We start from the raw sequence: 15,383 nt of genomic DNA, 5'->3' as shown, positions 1-15,383 counted from the left end.
TCTTGATACTACATACATATAGTGAATTGTACTCTCGGGGATTATATTTGGAACATAGCATATTTCTCTTTGAAGTTCGAAAATGCATGCACCATGAAGTATATGTTTTATTGTATGTATTAGACGTAGTTTACGATCAAATCGAAGTTTGAGATACTTGGTTCACGATACTTCCTCGAAAATGGCAATCAATGCCTGTATATTGAAACTCGAAACGCCAACTAAACATTGCAGCGGCCGTGGTTGGTGAACCGTTCTAAAGTCGTGGGTGATGGCGTGGTCGAAACTTCCACCGTATGGTTCCCATCGACTTCGGAGAGAGTAGGTATGTGCTTACGAAGAGCTACGAGATAAAATTAACAAACTAAACACTTCCACCGGAAACGGGAAGTCGATAGACAGAGAGAAAGAGACAGCTCAAGCAAGTACCCAAAAATACATTCGAGCTCAAGAGGGCACATACCGCATGCAATGCGTGAAACAATTAGAAGCATTTAACACCAGCCTCTATGCTTACACACACACACACAGGCTGCAGTGTATGTAAATTTGAAAATGACTGGTTCACACAATCGAGTGGGTGAACCAGATTGTAAAAGTGGGAGTAGTCGATGTCAGTTCGAAAGTCGTCCGGAGACAAAATGTCCGATTATATGTGTTACATTCATCATACGTACATACATATAATAATATAAATAGAGTTCTCGATCGTTATATAACTGGCGTTCATTCATACATTGTGAACTTTTGTTGGGTCGTCGTGTGCAGGCAGATGTTGCACGGTCCCACAGTTACCCAGCATCCGGTTAAATTTAACCGCGGCTCCCGGAAACGACGCGCTGAAGAATAAACCGTTCACTCGATAAAAGCGAAAGAAAAATAGAAAACGAGAGATAAATAATAACAACCGAGAAGATGAAGGGAGAACGAAAGAAAAAAAAACGAAATAAATTGAACGAACGAATGGTTTACAATTGGCAAGGGCTCAGGTAGCCGGATTTCCGTTTCCTGTTGGTCAGCATTTCCTCTCTGGAGCCCAAGAGATCGGAGCCAAATTAAAGTCAAGTCGATTACCCACACGAAAGTCATCCATCTACTGCTTTTATATATAAAAAAAAAACAGCATGAGGATTTCTGTTAAGCAGATGGTCCTTTAATAGTTTATTTTTAGAAAATTAATCCCTGGTAATAATAATCAATCGATGAAAGATCTGCTATGTAATAACCGTTATTCTAATAAGCTAATTATTACTAATAAGCGATATGAGCTAATCTTTCAAGAAAAACCTTTGGGTTTGAAGGTCTGGTTTGGGTGCTAGCTGACCTGCTTTCTGAAAGGATAAGGCATCTAGATTTGCTCTCTTTCTACATCATTGTCTGAGAATCGTGATTATCCTTCCTATCTATGCATTGAACAAGATTCTGTAGTAAAACTTAGTCAAACCAGCAATTCTGCGAACTTGTTCAGTTTCTTCTACCACACGCTTCTCGACTTAAAATTAATTTTGTCATATTTTATTCTAGCCTTCAAATAAAATAAAAAGCTTGTAAATACCTTCTATAATGGATACATATGCAATATCAAAGTCTTGGCTGTTTGCGTGCAATTCATCAATGGGTAAAGTTTGAGCTACTTCTCTTAAATTTTGACCATAGCTACACTTCAGCATAACAAATGTTTTTTCAGTTTTCATGCAATGAAGTACTTATCCAGTAGTTTCTAGCTGCCATCATATTAATTAAAATAAGAAAAAAAGCATGTAACCATTTCTACAATTAAATAGACGTAGAGATTTGTCGCAGTCTATAATTTTCCTGCCGAAGCGATTTTTCAGAGATGATTTCGATTGATTTATACCAGGAAAGGCTTACAGGTAACCCCAATGCGCCTTCCTGGCTAGAAACATTGTACATTTGATACAAGTATTATACAAAGTAAATACATATCAATTAACATCCACAGAGACATCTGTGGTCAATTTGGTAAATTTGCAGCATTTTATGCAATTCAGCGAAATTTGAGATTGCTGAAAACTCGAGATTCGCGAGAAAATGGTTAAGTTTGCCTATTTGTTTGAACCGTTTTAGTGAAAATCAGATAAATTGGTAAACTCTGATAAGAAACGATCGACCTGGAGTCACAAATCCGAGGTCTGGCCAGCAGAAACCAGTGGGATTTGAACCAGTGACCACTTTGTTCAAAGCATTTTTTTCAATTAATCATGCACACTCGCCTAACAGATTTCTCCAAAGCGGCGAATGTGCTAAACAGATAAATACTCGAGAAATTATATATTACATATATTATTAAATCAGCGCAAACCAACTTAGCGCCGATCTTTCGGCGCAGACAACTCAGCGCAACAACAATTCATCACATGGACTATTCATATTTACAACATACATGCATACGTATCGAAACAACACCTGACATCTATGGTCAGATATTACAAACATCGTAAACAATATGAATTTTAGCATTTAAACATTTATTATGTAAATATACGATTTTTTTTTTACATTTCAATAATCATCCATAGAGTCACCTATGGAGAGAAAATCTGATGAAACCTGAGAGATAAGAATAACTCAAGATTTTTCGCAATAGAAAAAGCCAATTTTACAGAAATCGTTTCAAATCAGAAAAATTGACAAATTCTGATAAGAAACGACCGACCTCGACAAACCAAGATCTGGCCAGCAACGAGACTCCAGTGGGAATCGAACTCGTGGCCCCTAGCATGAGAGAATACAACACTCACCACTAGACCACCCTGCTGGTTATATTAGCATTATATGCTAACCACTAGTCTATTCTGCTGTTCACCAGTCTGTTCTGGTATGTCAACAGATAAGGAACGTAATACTACAATGGATGGAACCATACAACTGAGTGTAGTTTATTTTTTCAATTTGACAAAATATTCTTAATAAAAAGTCAAGGGATTTATTTTTCTAAAGGTCTCCAGCTACGAAAAAAATTTGTAGCCAGAAAGTAAAATGTATTTAGAAAAAAGTACTTTTAAGATGTCTTGGATAGACCCAAGTACTAGTTTCGAGCAAATGTTCTTCAGCGAGAGTGCATCTCATCCTCGAACAATTTCGATAACATCCAACGTGATCAGCATATTCTCACGAGCGTACGAAACTTCGGTTTCGGAAGATTTTATCTCTGGAATGGCGCTAGTTAGGCCACTCATTCGATCGGCACAGACTTAAACGAGACTCCATGAGTCTGAGCAGGAACGAGCGAGCGAACGTCCCGGAAATATTAAACCGTTTTATAAAAACGAATTTCCGGCGCAATTGAGCGCTCGAAACAAGACATCCTGCTTATTGCCGCGGCCCAAGGATTAAACCGAAGCGAGCCGACCGTCAAACTGTGTGCCGCATCTCAAACAAATCCTACCCAAAAGATCTCCAATAATGCACTGCACAATCACCGGCTGTAATTGAAATGCTTCTGTGGGTGTGGATTGCTTCAGAGGTGGGACGTTGGGATTCGATTGGTTTCATGAAATGGTTGGTTTTGAGAAAATTGTGCAACTTGACTAGTACGTGCGTCTGTTTAGGTATGGTTGTCGTGCAAGACTCGAGTAACAGCGGAGTGTGGTTTTTAACAACTTCCGCTATAAAACTCTGGCTAATAAATAGTGCGTACGCGCCTTGCTCAAGTTTAAAATTACCGTGTATTTATAAATACTTGAGGAGAATATTACTCGTCTGTATCTTTGCTTTCATCTTTATTTTCGAGGGATATCGTTCGATACAACTTTTAGCGGTTTGGGGATTATTTAAGTCCTACATATATAAATATTAATCAGCCATGTACTGTGTTTCTACACGTTTGTCAGACTGGTGTACTTTTTTAGCCCACCTTATGTATGCGAATTATTTTGGGTACCATTTAAGTACCCTCCTCGTCCAATACTTTCACTACATTATTTGGATGCTCTTCGTTTGCTTTCAGATGTTGGTGACCACAGCTCAACTGTTCGAACCAACTCTTCAAACCCCACGTTCCTTTGCGAATACTTTCTACACTTTCGTCAGACTGGTGTACTTTTAACAAACCTCCTTTACGTTTTTTGGCCTTCCTTATTTATATGCGAAATATTTTGGGTACCATTTAGCACCTTCCCCAACCAATACTTTCACTACACTATTTGGATCCTCTTTGTCTGCCTTCAGAAGTTGGTGACCACAGCTCAGCTGTTCGAATCAACTCTTCAAACCTCACGTTCCTTTACGAATACTTTCTACACATTTGTCAGACTGCTGTACTTATTTAGCCTTTCTTATGTCTGCGAATTCATTTGGGTATCATTTAAGCACCTTCCCCATCCAATACTTTCACTACATTATTCGGATCCTCTTCATCTGCTTTCAGAAGTAGGTGACCACAGCTGAACTGCTCGAACCAACTTTTTAAACCCCACGTTCTTTTGCGAATACTTTCTAACCAAGCGTGGCATGCCTATTCTTAATTCTCTAACTAAACTTTTGCATTCTCAAACCAAATAGCTTGAATTTTGATGTTTCAGTAGAAAAATTGTCTTTAAATTAATGCAACCATACATTCATCAAAAACAAATATATTCTAACCCTTACGAAGATTAGATACAAATATAAAAAATGAGCAGATTTAAAGAACACTTACAGGTATTTTGCTCCCCTTCAAGAATTCCAAAAGTGCTTCGAGCGATCCTAGAGTAGACGCTTGCACGTAAACACCCCTTTCTGACAACTTGATTCCGGACAAGGCTTTCTTAAGCTCCTTAGTAACGTATTCCCTAAATATTAAATAAACAAATAAACACCCAAACATAACATAAACACCATTACACAATATTAAATTGAAAAAAACATACTTCAAAACCTCAACCTCATCAGGTCTATGTGCTACGAGAAGATTTAAGCCGGCCACAGCCTTCTCCAAATCCTTAGCCGTAATTTTAACACCTTGCGCAGCGATGACTTCTTTATGCTCAATATAAGCATTCTGAAACACAAGAATACAAAAAAATCAACAATTGCTTCAAACCATCCATACATTGCCATATTGAAATTCAACCCACTTTAACCCTCAATTCTTTCATCGGCTGCGGCATCAGCAGAGACCTGATCTGAGTGACGATAGGCCCGTCTGTACCGGCCAGCACGACCGTATCGCCTTCTTTCAACATGCCGTTGATCAATATTGTATCAATGGTCATACCCAAGCCAGGTATCGCTTTAACCTAAAAACAGATTAAACATGTATGAAGCAATAGAATATGGTACGTATATAATGATAGTGTAATGAATGGTACCTCGAGTACGGTGGCTTGCAATTGCTGTGAATATAACAGTCGTTTATGAAGTAAACCTTCGCAAGATTGTATAATAATGGCTAGAAGATTACCCATCCCTTCTCCGGTGACGGCTGAAGTTGGCACGAGTGATACATAAGTGCGTACATCAGTGTTCTCGTAGAATAGTGCAGCATTCAAACCCTGTAATTTGGTAATTGTTAGAGGTAATCTACAACGTTTCGTGGTTCTGATTAACGAAACTGAAGATATAACTGATGATAATGGCTAGGATATGTCCTCGGAACGTTTGGAGAATGGTTCATATTCAGTGCCGTATTGGTAGGTTATGGACTAGTATGTAGGACCAATGTAAAGTTGAAAGTTTTATTGGGAAGTAAGAACTGAACAAGGATTTCGGCGGTAGTTTGGAGATGCTTGGTTAGGAATTTCAAGTCTCATCTTTTTGGGTATAGGTGATATTATTTATTTATTGCTTTGGACCATTGTAGCATTACAGGAAGAACGTAATGCGCCACAATGGTCTACATTTATAAGAAAACATAAAAAAAAATTCGGATGTGACCAACCCACGACTTTATCTATGTATTTGAGGAATATAAGAAGGTTACAAAACAAGATTCGATAATGAAACATACATACACGTTCACAGGTACCGACTATGAGAGCATTTTCGATATAAATTGAGTGCAAATGTAGGGAAACTTACAGAAGACAAAAGTTATACTTCGGATTTCGGATTTTGTTCAAATTATATTACTACTTCAAATCACTATAAATATTATAAATATCAGGAAGAAAAAAAATATTTAAAAGGTCAAAATAACATAATGAAATATTGGTTTAAAAAAAATGACTTCTTCCGGTTTACGAATTCCGACCAAAACCTTATCAACTCTAAGTTAGTACATAAAGAGTACAAATAAAAATTTCAAGCTTGTACGTTCAGAGGTGTGGAAAAAAAACGTGTGGTCACAACATTTTTGACTTTTCTAAGAGGAAAAAATCCCACATCCGGTTTATTAAATTTAATGATTTTTTTTAATTTCATCACATTTATAAAAGGATTATATTTGAATTTTCTAGTGTTTAAGGGGTCGTAAATAATAGTGGAAGAAAAATTGAACAAGAGTAAACTGCCACTTCCGGTTGACGGGTGCTCACCAAATTTTATATATAACTTGGTATTAAGCTTAAACTTCCAGATATGAAATTTCAGTCCAATACACGGAAAGGTTTCTGATACAAACATAAAAAGCCTCGATTCTCTAGAGTAAAAGTACTATGTACTTCCAGTTGATGTAAAGATATTTAAAAAATATTAGTGTATGAAATTTATAATTTTATTACATGTAAATGACCAAACCGCGCAAAATGACAATGTTTCAAAACGATCGGAAGAAACATAGATAATCCTTGCAAAAATTTTCAAATTAATTAAAAATGACTAATCTGTTGAGGGGTCTGGGACATAATTGATTTCAAAAACTAAAAAAATAAGAGGACACCTATAAGGGGAGGTACCATTTCTAGTCAACTTAAAAATTTACGTCGTATTGATAAGAATTTCAGTAACCGATACTAAGTTTCATTTCGATAGGACGAACGGTGTTCAAAAATTCCCCGAATTACACAGACACATTTTTTCTAGATCATGAAAACGTGATCAGTGATCGATTCTGAGTTCGAATCAGTCAAAATCTCGAGTATGAATTTTCGCATGATCACAAAACTTCATCTATTGTTACTATGTACATATGTAGAGTAAAAAATGGAAATGTCTTGCATCCACAGCCAGCACCAATATATGTATGTATTGAACCAGCCGTAAATACAAAACATCTCTGTGAGGCCTAAATGGAAAAGAGAAGATCAAAAATCCACTCATACATCAAAACCAATTATGAAAATAATGATGAGCGCAGACTACCAGAAAATTGGTAAAAATAGTCTCTAACAACCCTCTCACTGAGGTGGAAAATATCACATTCAGTTATGAAGAAACATATGTATAAATGGTTTCCGGCTTATTTGTTGAATCGATTCATTAAATTTACATCGACGATGCATGTACTATCGAGCAAGTAATTTTAAATCCAAGACAATGAAAAAAAATTACCAACTACTTAAGATGGATTTCTCCAAGAAATACCTCACGAGTCGGAGAGTTTGGTACTAGAAAAAGTCCTTGGCCGAAGAAGAGGATGAACATACATACATACATATATGAGTTGGAAAGAAAGACAACAGCTCTATATGATGCTTACCTGTTCGGCGAATTGCAATATGACTTCTTTAGTCCTAGTTTCGAATTCATTTTGTGTGTTAATGTGCTGCGACTTAATAATATCCTTAACGTCCTTGCGTTGAGCGCTCTGCCAGTCGTACAGTCTATCGATTTTATTTAAAGCTACAATGAACGGAGTCTTTCTTGCCTTAAGTAGATTTAACGATTCTATCGTTTGCGGCTCTAGACCGTGCATAATATCCACAACCTGAAAACAAAAATCCAAAATAAACGAAAAGCACAACAACTACATATGTATGTATATATGCAACAACAAAATCCATCATCACAATACCAAAATCGCAATATCACAGAGAGACGATCCCCTACTTCTTAAATTACTAAAAGATTCGTGACCGGGTGTGTCGATGATCAGAAGTCCGGGTATTTTGAATTCGATTTGATTCACCTGGAATTAAACAAGTCCTCGTTTACAAATATGCCTTTTTGACGATAGTCGTCTTCAATGCTTAACTAATGTAACATACTCCTTTAACGTGGCGTGTTTGATCTTTGATATTTTCGATTGGAACGTTGGTGGCTCCGATCTGTTGGGTGATACCGCCAGCTTCTCCATCTTGAACGTTCGTTCTTCTCAATTTGTCGAGTATTTTCGTTTTGCCTGTGTCTACGTGGCCCAAGACGCATACGACTGCTGCTCTCATCACCGAAACTGATCTGTTGGCTTCGTTATCTTGTTCCCGTTTCTAAAATAAGTCCATTGTGAGAAACTTGAATTGAAATGTGCTCGATTTGTTGATTAAATTATATATATATACCTTTATTCTCATAATGGCTTTTTCGCGGACGGCAACATCGGGTGGTTTCTCGTCGACTTCTTCGTCACTGGAACTGCTCTCTTCTTCGCTTTCTGATTCGTCGTCATCACTGGGATTGCTGGTCTTTTCAGGTTTTGATGGAGTTTTTTCCTCTTCCTCGTCTTCGCCTTCGCGGTCCGAAGATAAAGATTCAGCATCCCATGACTCTTTTATTGGTTCTACGGCTGCTTCAGTGGCGTCTTTCTTTTCGGTCTGAAATTTAAGTTTAAATTTAAATAAACTCTATTATAAAGATTTAATAAATGATAAGTGGATAAAACCTTTGCATCGGTGGCTTCCGCTTTGGCTTTTTTATTTTCTTCTTCTTGAGCGGCGATTTGTTGTTCTTCGGATGTCTGTTTTTTGAGTTTATTAGGACGTATTCTAGTGCCTAATCTGGGTTTCCTTTGAACTTCTTCGGTGCCTACTTCTGCGCCCTGCTCGCGTAAGGATTCAATCATAGCGAGAGCTCTAGCTTTGTCAGCTTTTTGCTTAGGTGTCATGAATTTTCCTTCGGCTTTCAATCTCTCCTTGCGTTCCTTTTCCTTTTTCTTTTTCCGGTCTTTCTTTTCTTTTTCTAATCTCAATTGTTCTAATCTCTGGGTTTCTAGCTCATCTTCTAGTTTTATTCTTTCTTCCTCTTCACGCTGAAGTCTCTCTTCTTCTTCTTTTATTTTTTTCAAAGCATCCTGCATAGCAGCGATAGCCTTTTTCGCTGGACCCTTTTTAACAGGTTTTTCTTCAACTGGTGCTTTTTCGGGTTTCTTTTTCTTCTTCTTTTTGTCTGCTTCAGGTGCTTCCAAATTAGCAGCATCTGGTTCTGGTTGCATTTCAGCAATTTCTTCAACGGGAGCCTCAGATTTCTCCGAATCCTTTCGTTCTTCTCTAACGGCAATGACTTCTTTGACAATAGCGACTTCCTTAACAGTAACGGGTTCTTTAACGGTGGTGGCTTCTAACTTCTTAGCCGCCTGTTGTTTCAGTTTCTTTTCTTTCTTCTTTTGCGCAGCACTCTTGGCAGCCTCAGCTTCGGCTTCTTTAGATTTGATTCCGTCATCTTCAATTCCTTCTTCATTACCTTCGCTACCTTCAGTTTTTTTACCACTTCTAGTAAGAACTTTATTTTTTTCTAAATTTAACTGTGCTAACACTTTATCAATGTCATCATCACTATCGTCTTTCTTTTTCTTTGTATTTTTACCTTTCTTACCGGGTTGTTCTTTTGGCACTTCCTTTTTGGTTTGTTTTTTTGGCACAACCTTTTTTGGTGCCTCTTCCGCTGAAGACGAATCATCATCATCATCAGAACTTGGACGAGATTCATCTGAATCTTCCAACTGTAAGAGGGCAAAGCCTCCTTTCTTCGGCTGAGGCTTGGATTTACCGCGTCTATCATTGTCGGAATCACTGTCCGAGTCTGAATCTGAAATTTTTTTAAAGAATATATGAAAAAAAAAATCAATACCTCCAAAATCAATTTTATTTATAGTGATTAGGTAAATACTAACCATCACTAGAAACAGCCTTCTTTTTAACATTTTTCTTTTCAGAAATACCTACTTTTTTAGTGTTTTTACTAAGTTCACTTGCTTTTTTATCTTCACTAGGGTTTTTTTTCTTTTTCCCACCCTTGTTGCTAGGAACTTTGTCTTCTTCTTCACTTATAATCATCTGGTCATCATTTTTTGCTCTGAAGAATAAAAACAGCACAATAAATACACAACAGCGAAAGAGCTGAATTTACAACTTACAAATAAAATTAGCACGCTTTACAAACTCTTTCAGATTCTACAAGTTAAGAGATACATACATTATAATTGTTCACATAGAATAGAGAGACAGATCTAATTTAAACACATTAAACCATTTTGAAACTAAACCAAATGACATTTCACTACATAAAATGATTTTCTATTAATGGTGATATTCATTTCAATTTATGTTGCCAAAAAAGCATAAAATAAAAATATTTCGACGTGCACTATGAACGAATAAATTAATTTTAATATGAATAATAAACTGTACGATAGGATTCGTATGATTTTTAAACTAAAGCTAATTCGATTGTCGAAATGTCAAAAAAAATAGTTAACGGCTTCTTATAAGAATACCATACGGTGACAGATTCATGAATATAGCAACGTTTGAATTTCTTTCACATGTCCATGAATTGCGCAATTTTACAAATTGACTGAAGCATATTTTATTTTATTTTTACATACATAGATATATACCAGGAAGGCCTGACAGGAAGAACGCCAATGTCCTTCCTGGACAATTAATTACAAACAATGCAGCATTTTTATTACACAAATCACTGTATTTCCAGAAGTTGAAGAACACGAAATAAAAATTAATTACAGAATTAATCCATTGAGACATATATGGATTTAGATTTTGTACATAATTTTTACTAATTATACATACAATAAATACAGAAGATTTTTGACAACAGGAAAGATGATTTTTTGCCAATTTCGAGGAACCGCTTCAACAACGATCAGATAAAATTGGCAAACTCTGATAAGAAACGATCGATTTGGAGTCACAAATACCCCCAAATTTAACCAGTGGTATGGCGGATCGAACCCGCTGATCACTTGGTGCTAAACATACACGTTACCATTAAGCCATACTGCTGGCTAATTTTGAATATATGTATGTACACTACCGTCCATATGTTTAAGACCAAAGTGTTTTTGGAGCATATTTAACACAATTTTGGACCAATTTAAAAAATATAAACTCAGTTATGTTCAAAAAATACGCATTTATTAAAATAAATAAAGAAATTACAACAATTAATAAACATAAAATTATAAAAAAATAAAAACTTCAAACTGAACTTTCGTCAAAAAACCCACCCTTACTTTTAATCACTGCTGCACATAGTCTCGGCATTGTATTTATTAAATTTTGAAGTGTGATGGGAGGTATGGACTTCCAACTTTCCTGTAGATGATTCCAAAACTTATTTATGGATGTTGAGCGATGGATTCTGGTTCGTCTGTCCAATTCGTCCCACAAAAGTTCTATTGGGTTTAAATCGGGGGATTGAGGAGACCAGTTCATGATTTTTAAATTTTTTTTTTCTTCTTATTGTTGTAAGAAGTCCATGCATATCTTTGATTTATGTTTTGGGTCATTATCTTGTTGGAATATAAAATCATGCCCACATAAGTTCCGGCCGCACGGCAAAACTTGTTCTTTTAAAATTTTCAAATACCCTTTTTTTTTTAAATTCCATCAATTTTGATTAAATTCCCAACTCCAGCTCTTGAGAAACATCCCCATATCATTATGGATCCACCACCATGCTTGATTGTTGGCAGCACACAGTCTGGCATCATTTTTTCTTGGGGAGTGCGCCGGACGTAAACTCGTCTTTTCGAACCGAACAATTCAAACTTCGATTCATCGGACCAAATCACTTTTGACCAATCTTCAATTGACCAATTACGATGCTGAAGAGGCCAAGCTAGTCTTTTCGCTTTATTATTTCTTCTTAATAATGGTTTTCTTACTGCTATGCGCCCTCCCAGCTTCACTTCCATCAGCCGACGTTTAACCGTGGTGACCGATACTTTTTTGAAGGCTGTCTTTTCTATGTCAGAGGCGATTTCTGGTGCCGTTATCCTTCTATTTCGCTTGCTCAATAATATAATTTGTTGATCCAATGCTTGAGTTGTGATTCTGGGACGTCCTGATTTTGATAAATCCATAATGTTGTTAGAATTTTGGAATTTTTTTATCGTCTGTTGTACTGCAGTCTTCGAAATATTCAGATTTTCGGCGATATATCGTTGGGTTTTTTGCTGTTTGTAAAGAGCAATAATGGCTCCTTGAGTTTCCATGGTGAGATTTTTATTTTTTCCCATATTTCTTCAAAAATTTTTGTCCTCTTTATGTATTATAAATTTTTCGCTAATACGACTTCAAAGTCTGACTGCTCAGATTAAACTGAACCAAATTCATTTAGGGTTTATTATTTTGAACTGTTTCGATGTCATATCAGCAGAATAAAATAACAAAAAAAGTTCGTAACATAAACTGCGTATAGTAGAGTTGTCGAATTGCAACATGTGTCGATTCGTCACGCGGTGTCTTTGAGCCCATTTTGAACCCTTATATAAAAAAAACAACAAACCAATGGGATAATCCCTGCTTTTTTTTGCTCAAATTAAATCCAAGGGTGTAGGGAAACAAATGATACCCATTTCTTTGAACTATTTTACGCTAAATTATTTTAATGGACATTAGAAATCGAGTTATAGGTTTGGTCTTAAACATATGGACGGTAGTGTACATACAAATATACAAAATTCTAGGGCTGTAAAGTGGGAGTGGGAGCCGTGGAGTCATAGCTTTTGGCCTGGAGTCATAGTCGTTACAAATTTGAGAGACTGACTACAGTTTTGGGTTTAAATCACGTTTATGTTTTTACCTAATAATTTATATGGATATTGAATTAATAATTAAGAGCCTACGCAGACAGAGGACAGTCTGCCGTTCTGAGTTCCACATACGGGTCGTCAGACTCCGTGATCTGACTACTTGCTGTGTGTTGTTGCTGACAAGTTCATATATGACAAAGAATGCTGAACTCTGAACTCGGAATGGCAGATCGTCTTCTACATATCTGTGTGGATTCTAAGAGTGACGCATAGGATTGCCACCCCTATAGTTTTGACCCAGACTCTCCGAGTTTCAGCTAGTTGTATCTGGGCCCCAGGTTTGAATGTTATTTCTTCGGGTGTGTAGTAAATGTCCCACAAAATTATAAAAATAAATAAAACTGTATATTAGAAATTCATAACTTGTATGCAAAGCGTATAAAAAACTAATAAAACGACACATATCTCTTGTATGAAATGTTTGGCGAAACATCAAGTACAAAAATTTGTTCCTCAAGCAAAGAACGTATACATAAATATAGCCAGCAGTATGGCTCGGTGTATGCGTTTATGTTTAGCACTGAGACATTACTGGGTTCGATCCCGTGCTAATCTTTAATACTGCTGGTTAGACTTTGATCGAGCCGATCGTTTCTTATCAGAGTTTGCCAATTTATGTATCTGATTTTCACTGTTGAAACAGTTCCTCAAATTGGCAAAAATCATCCTACCCGCTGTCACAAATATCTGAATTTTATTTATGTACAATAATGTAAAAAATTATACATAGATGTCTCGATAGATTAATTAATTAATTGTTAATTTCGTGTTCTTTTGCCTCTCTAAATACAGTGATTTATTGTCTAGGAAGGCGCATTGAGGTCTACCTGTCAGGCCTTCCTGGTATATATCTATGTAAAAAATAAAATAAAATAAAGGCTATTGATTACTTAATTAATCTTAAAAATGAAAATTTGAAAGATTTTTTAGATGCTGCAAAATACTTAAATGTAGAATTAGATGTCGATAAATTGTATGATGATGTATGCCTTCTTAAAAATATCATTCCTTACATCAAATCGCTCGATTTGCCTGCCGATAAAAAATGGAAAAAAAAAATTTCCTCTAATGTTTTCACCGAACATTATTAGTTTACATTGTATATACGTAATTTCGAAATGTGATTTTATTTATTAATAATAATTTATATGAATAAATATATTTTTGTCACAATCTCCGAGTGAGATCTGGTTTTGAGGTGGCAACCCTAGTGACGCATAAATACTCAATGTATGTCGATCTGAGACAAAGTGTTGTTATATTTGTCTTTTTTTCATGTCAATGTCAAATTGAGAAGCCTAATATTTGACAAATTTTCTATGCAAAATGCGTAAATGTAAATTTCATGTATCATAAATAAAAAATTCAAATAACACTGTTCGACACGAAAAATGGTTCAGAGACGAGATATGACTTTTCTTATAGATCTATGCCCAGTGAACACGAATCTGGTAATAAAAAATGTTGATAGACTCGAGATTCTGAGATACACTACCGTCCATATGTTTAAGACCAGAAGGATAGGCAATTTTCAAAGCTTCGTAAAACTTAAATACCGTGAAATAATTTGGCAAAATGTTTGTCAATTTGTTCCACACATGCTTAAATATCATTTTAACAAAAAATATAAGGAGTTAGCTCATTGGATTGTTGTTTTTTGGGGGAAACGCTCAAAATAGATTAATAACAAAAATTCGTTTATCGAGGTAAGCCAGTTATCAATAGAATTTTTGTTATTAATCCACAAGAATAGTCGATATATGATTTTTCTAAGTGGAATTTTATTTAATTCTCATATAAAGACAATTTAATACATTATTCCTATTAATACAATTCAGATTCGTGTAAATTTGAGTAAATACCAGTACGGAGCAATTTTACCGATTTAAAATTCAGCACACTTCCAATTAACGCTTTTAAACGAAAACAAAAAATAGTGTGGCAAGAAAACTATCCCAATAAACATGTTTCAATAGAAAATACTCGATATAAAATAGTATTAACAGTGGGAAAAAATCCCAAATGAAAATACGTACTTTTGACTTTTGATTTGAACTGGACGACTACTTAGAGAGATTTGAAAGCTGAAAAGTACTACAAATGAAAGATAAAATACCCGATTATAGATTCCAATATTCATTTTGAACAGGAAATTGACAGATTTTGAGACATCGAATCTCGAGATTTAAAAAATCTCCGAATCTCGAGATTTAAAAAATCTCCGAATCTCGAGCCTCAACATTTTTTATTACCAGATTCGTGTTCACTGGGCATGGATCTATAAGAAAAGTCATATCTCGTCTCTGGACCAACAGTGTTATCAAAGAAAATTATGTTTAGTTAACCCTTTGAATGCTGACCAACGCCAATCGGCATTTTGCTGACTAATCCATGGGCTTGCAAAACGCCGACAGGCGTTGTATATTGAGCATGCACAAAGTAAACAAGAATACTACCTGATAAGCCTTTAAAGGTAGCATTGAAAAAATATGCATTGAACATGGGTCGTGTA

General features: G+C 35.8%; 1 protein-coding gene across 1 annotated transcript in view; it reads right to left on the bottom strand.

Moving 5' to 3' along the window:
- eIF5B (eukaryotic translation initiation factor 5B) overlaps positions 1-15,383 on the bottom strand; it is a 66,830-nt gene that overhangs the window by 49,316 nt on the left and 2,131 nt on the right. Inside the window, exons 3-12 of the mRNA XM_077441739.1 lie at positions 9,926-10,107; positions 8,699-9,840; positions 8,379-8,630; positions 8,088-8,306; positions 7,895-8,008; positions 7,580-7,807; positions 5,313-5,495; positions 5,079-5,240; positions 4,872-5,002; positions 4,661-4,793 (exon numbers count right to left, since the gene is read on the bottom strand). Of these exons, the coding sequence (XP_077297865.1) occupies positions 4,661-4,793; positions 4,872-5,002; positions 5,079-5,240; positions 5,313-5,495; positions 7,580-7,807; positions 7,895-8,008; positions 8,088-8,306; positions 8,379-8,630; positions 8,699-9,840; positions 9,926-10,107 (2,746 nt within the window). The remainder of the gene's footprint in view (positions 1-4,660; positions 4,794-4,871; positions 5,003-5,078; positions 5,241-5,312; positions 5,496-7,579; positions 7,808-7,894; positions 8,009-8,087; positions 8,307-8,378; positions 8,631-8,698; positions 9,841-9,925; positions 10,108-15,383) is intronic.

The sequence above is a fragment of the Arctopsyche grandis genome, chromosome 11 (genome assembly GCF_051622035.1).
Source record: "Arctopsyche grandis isolate Sample6627 chromosome 11, ASM5162203v2, whole genome shotgun sequence".
Lineage (NCBI taxonomy): Eukaryota > Metazoa > Arthropoda > Insecta > Trichoptera > Hydropsychidae > Arctopsyche > Arctopsyche grandis.
This window is presented reverse-complemented; position numbering and strand designations above follow the sequence as displayed.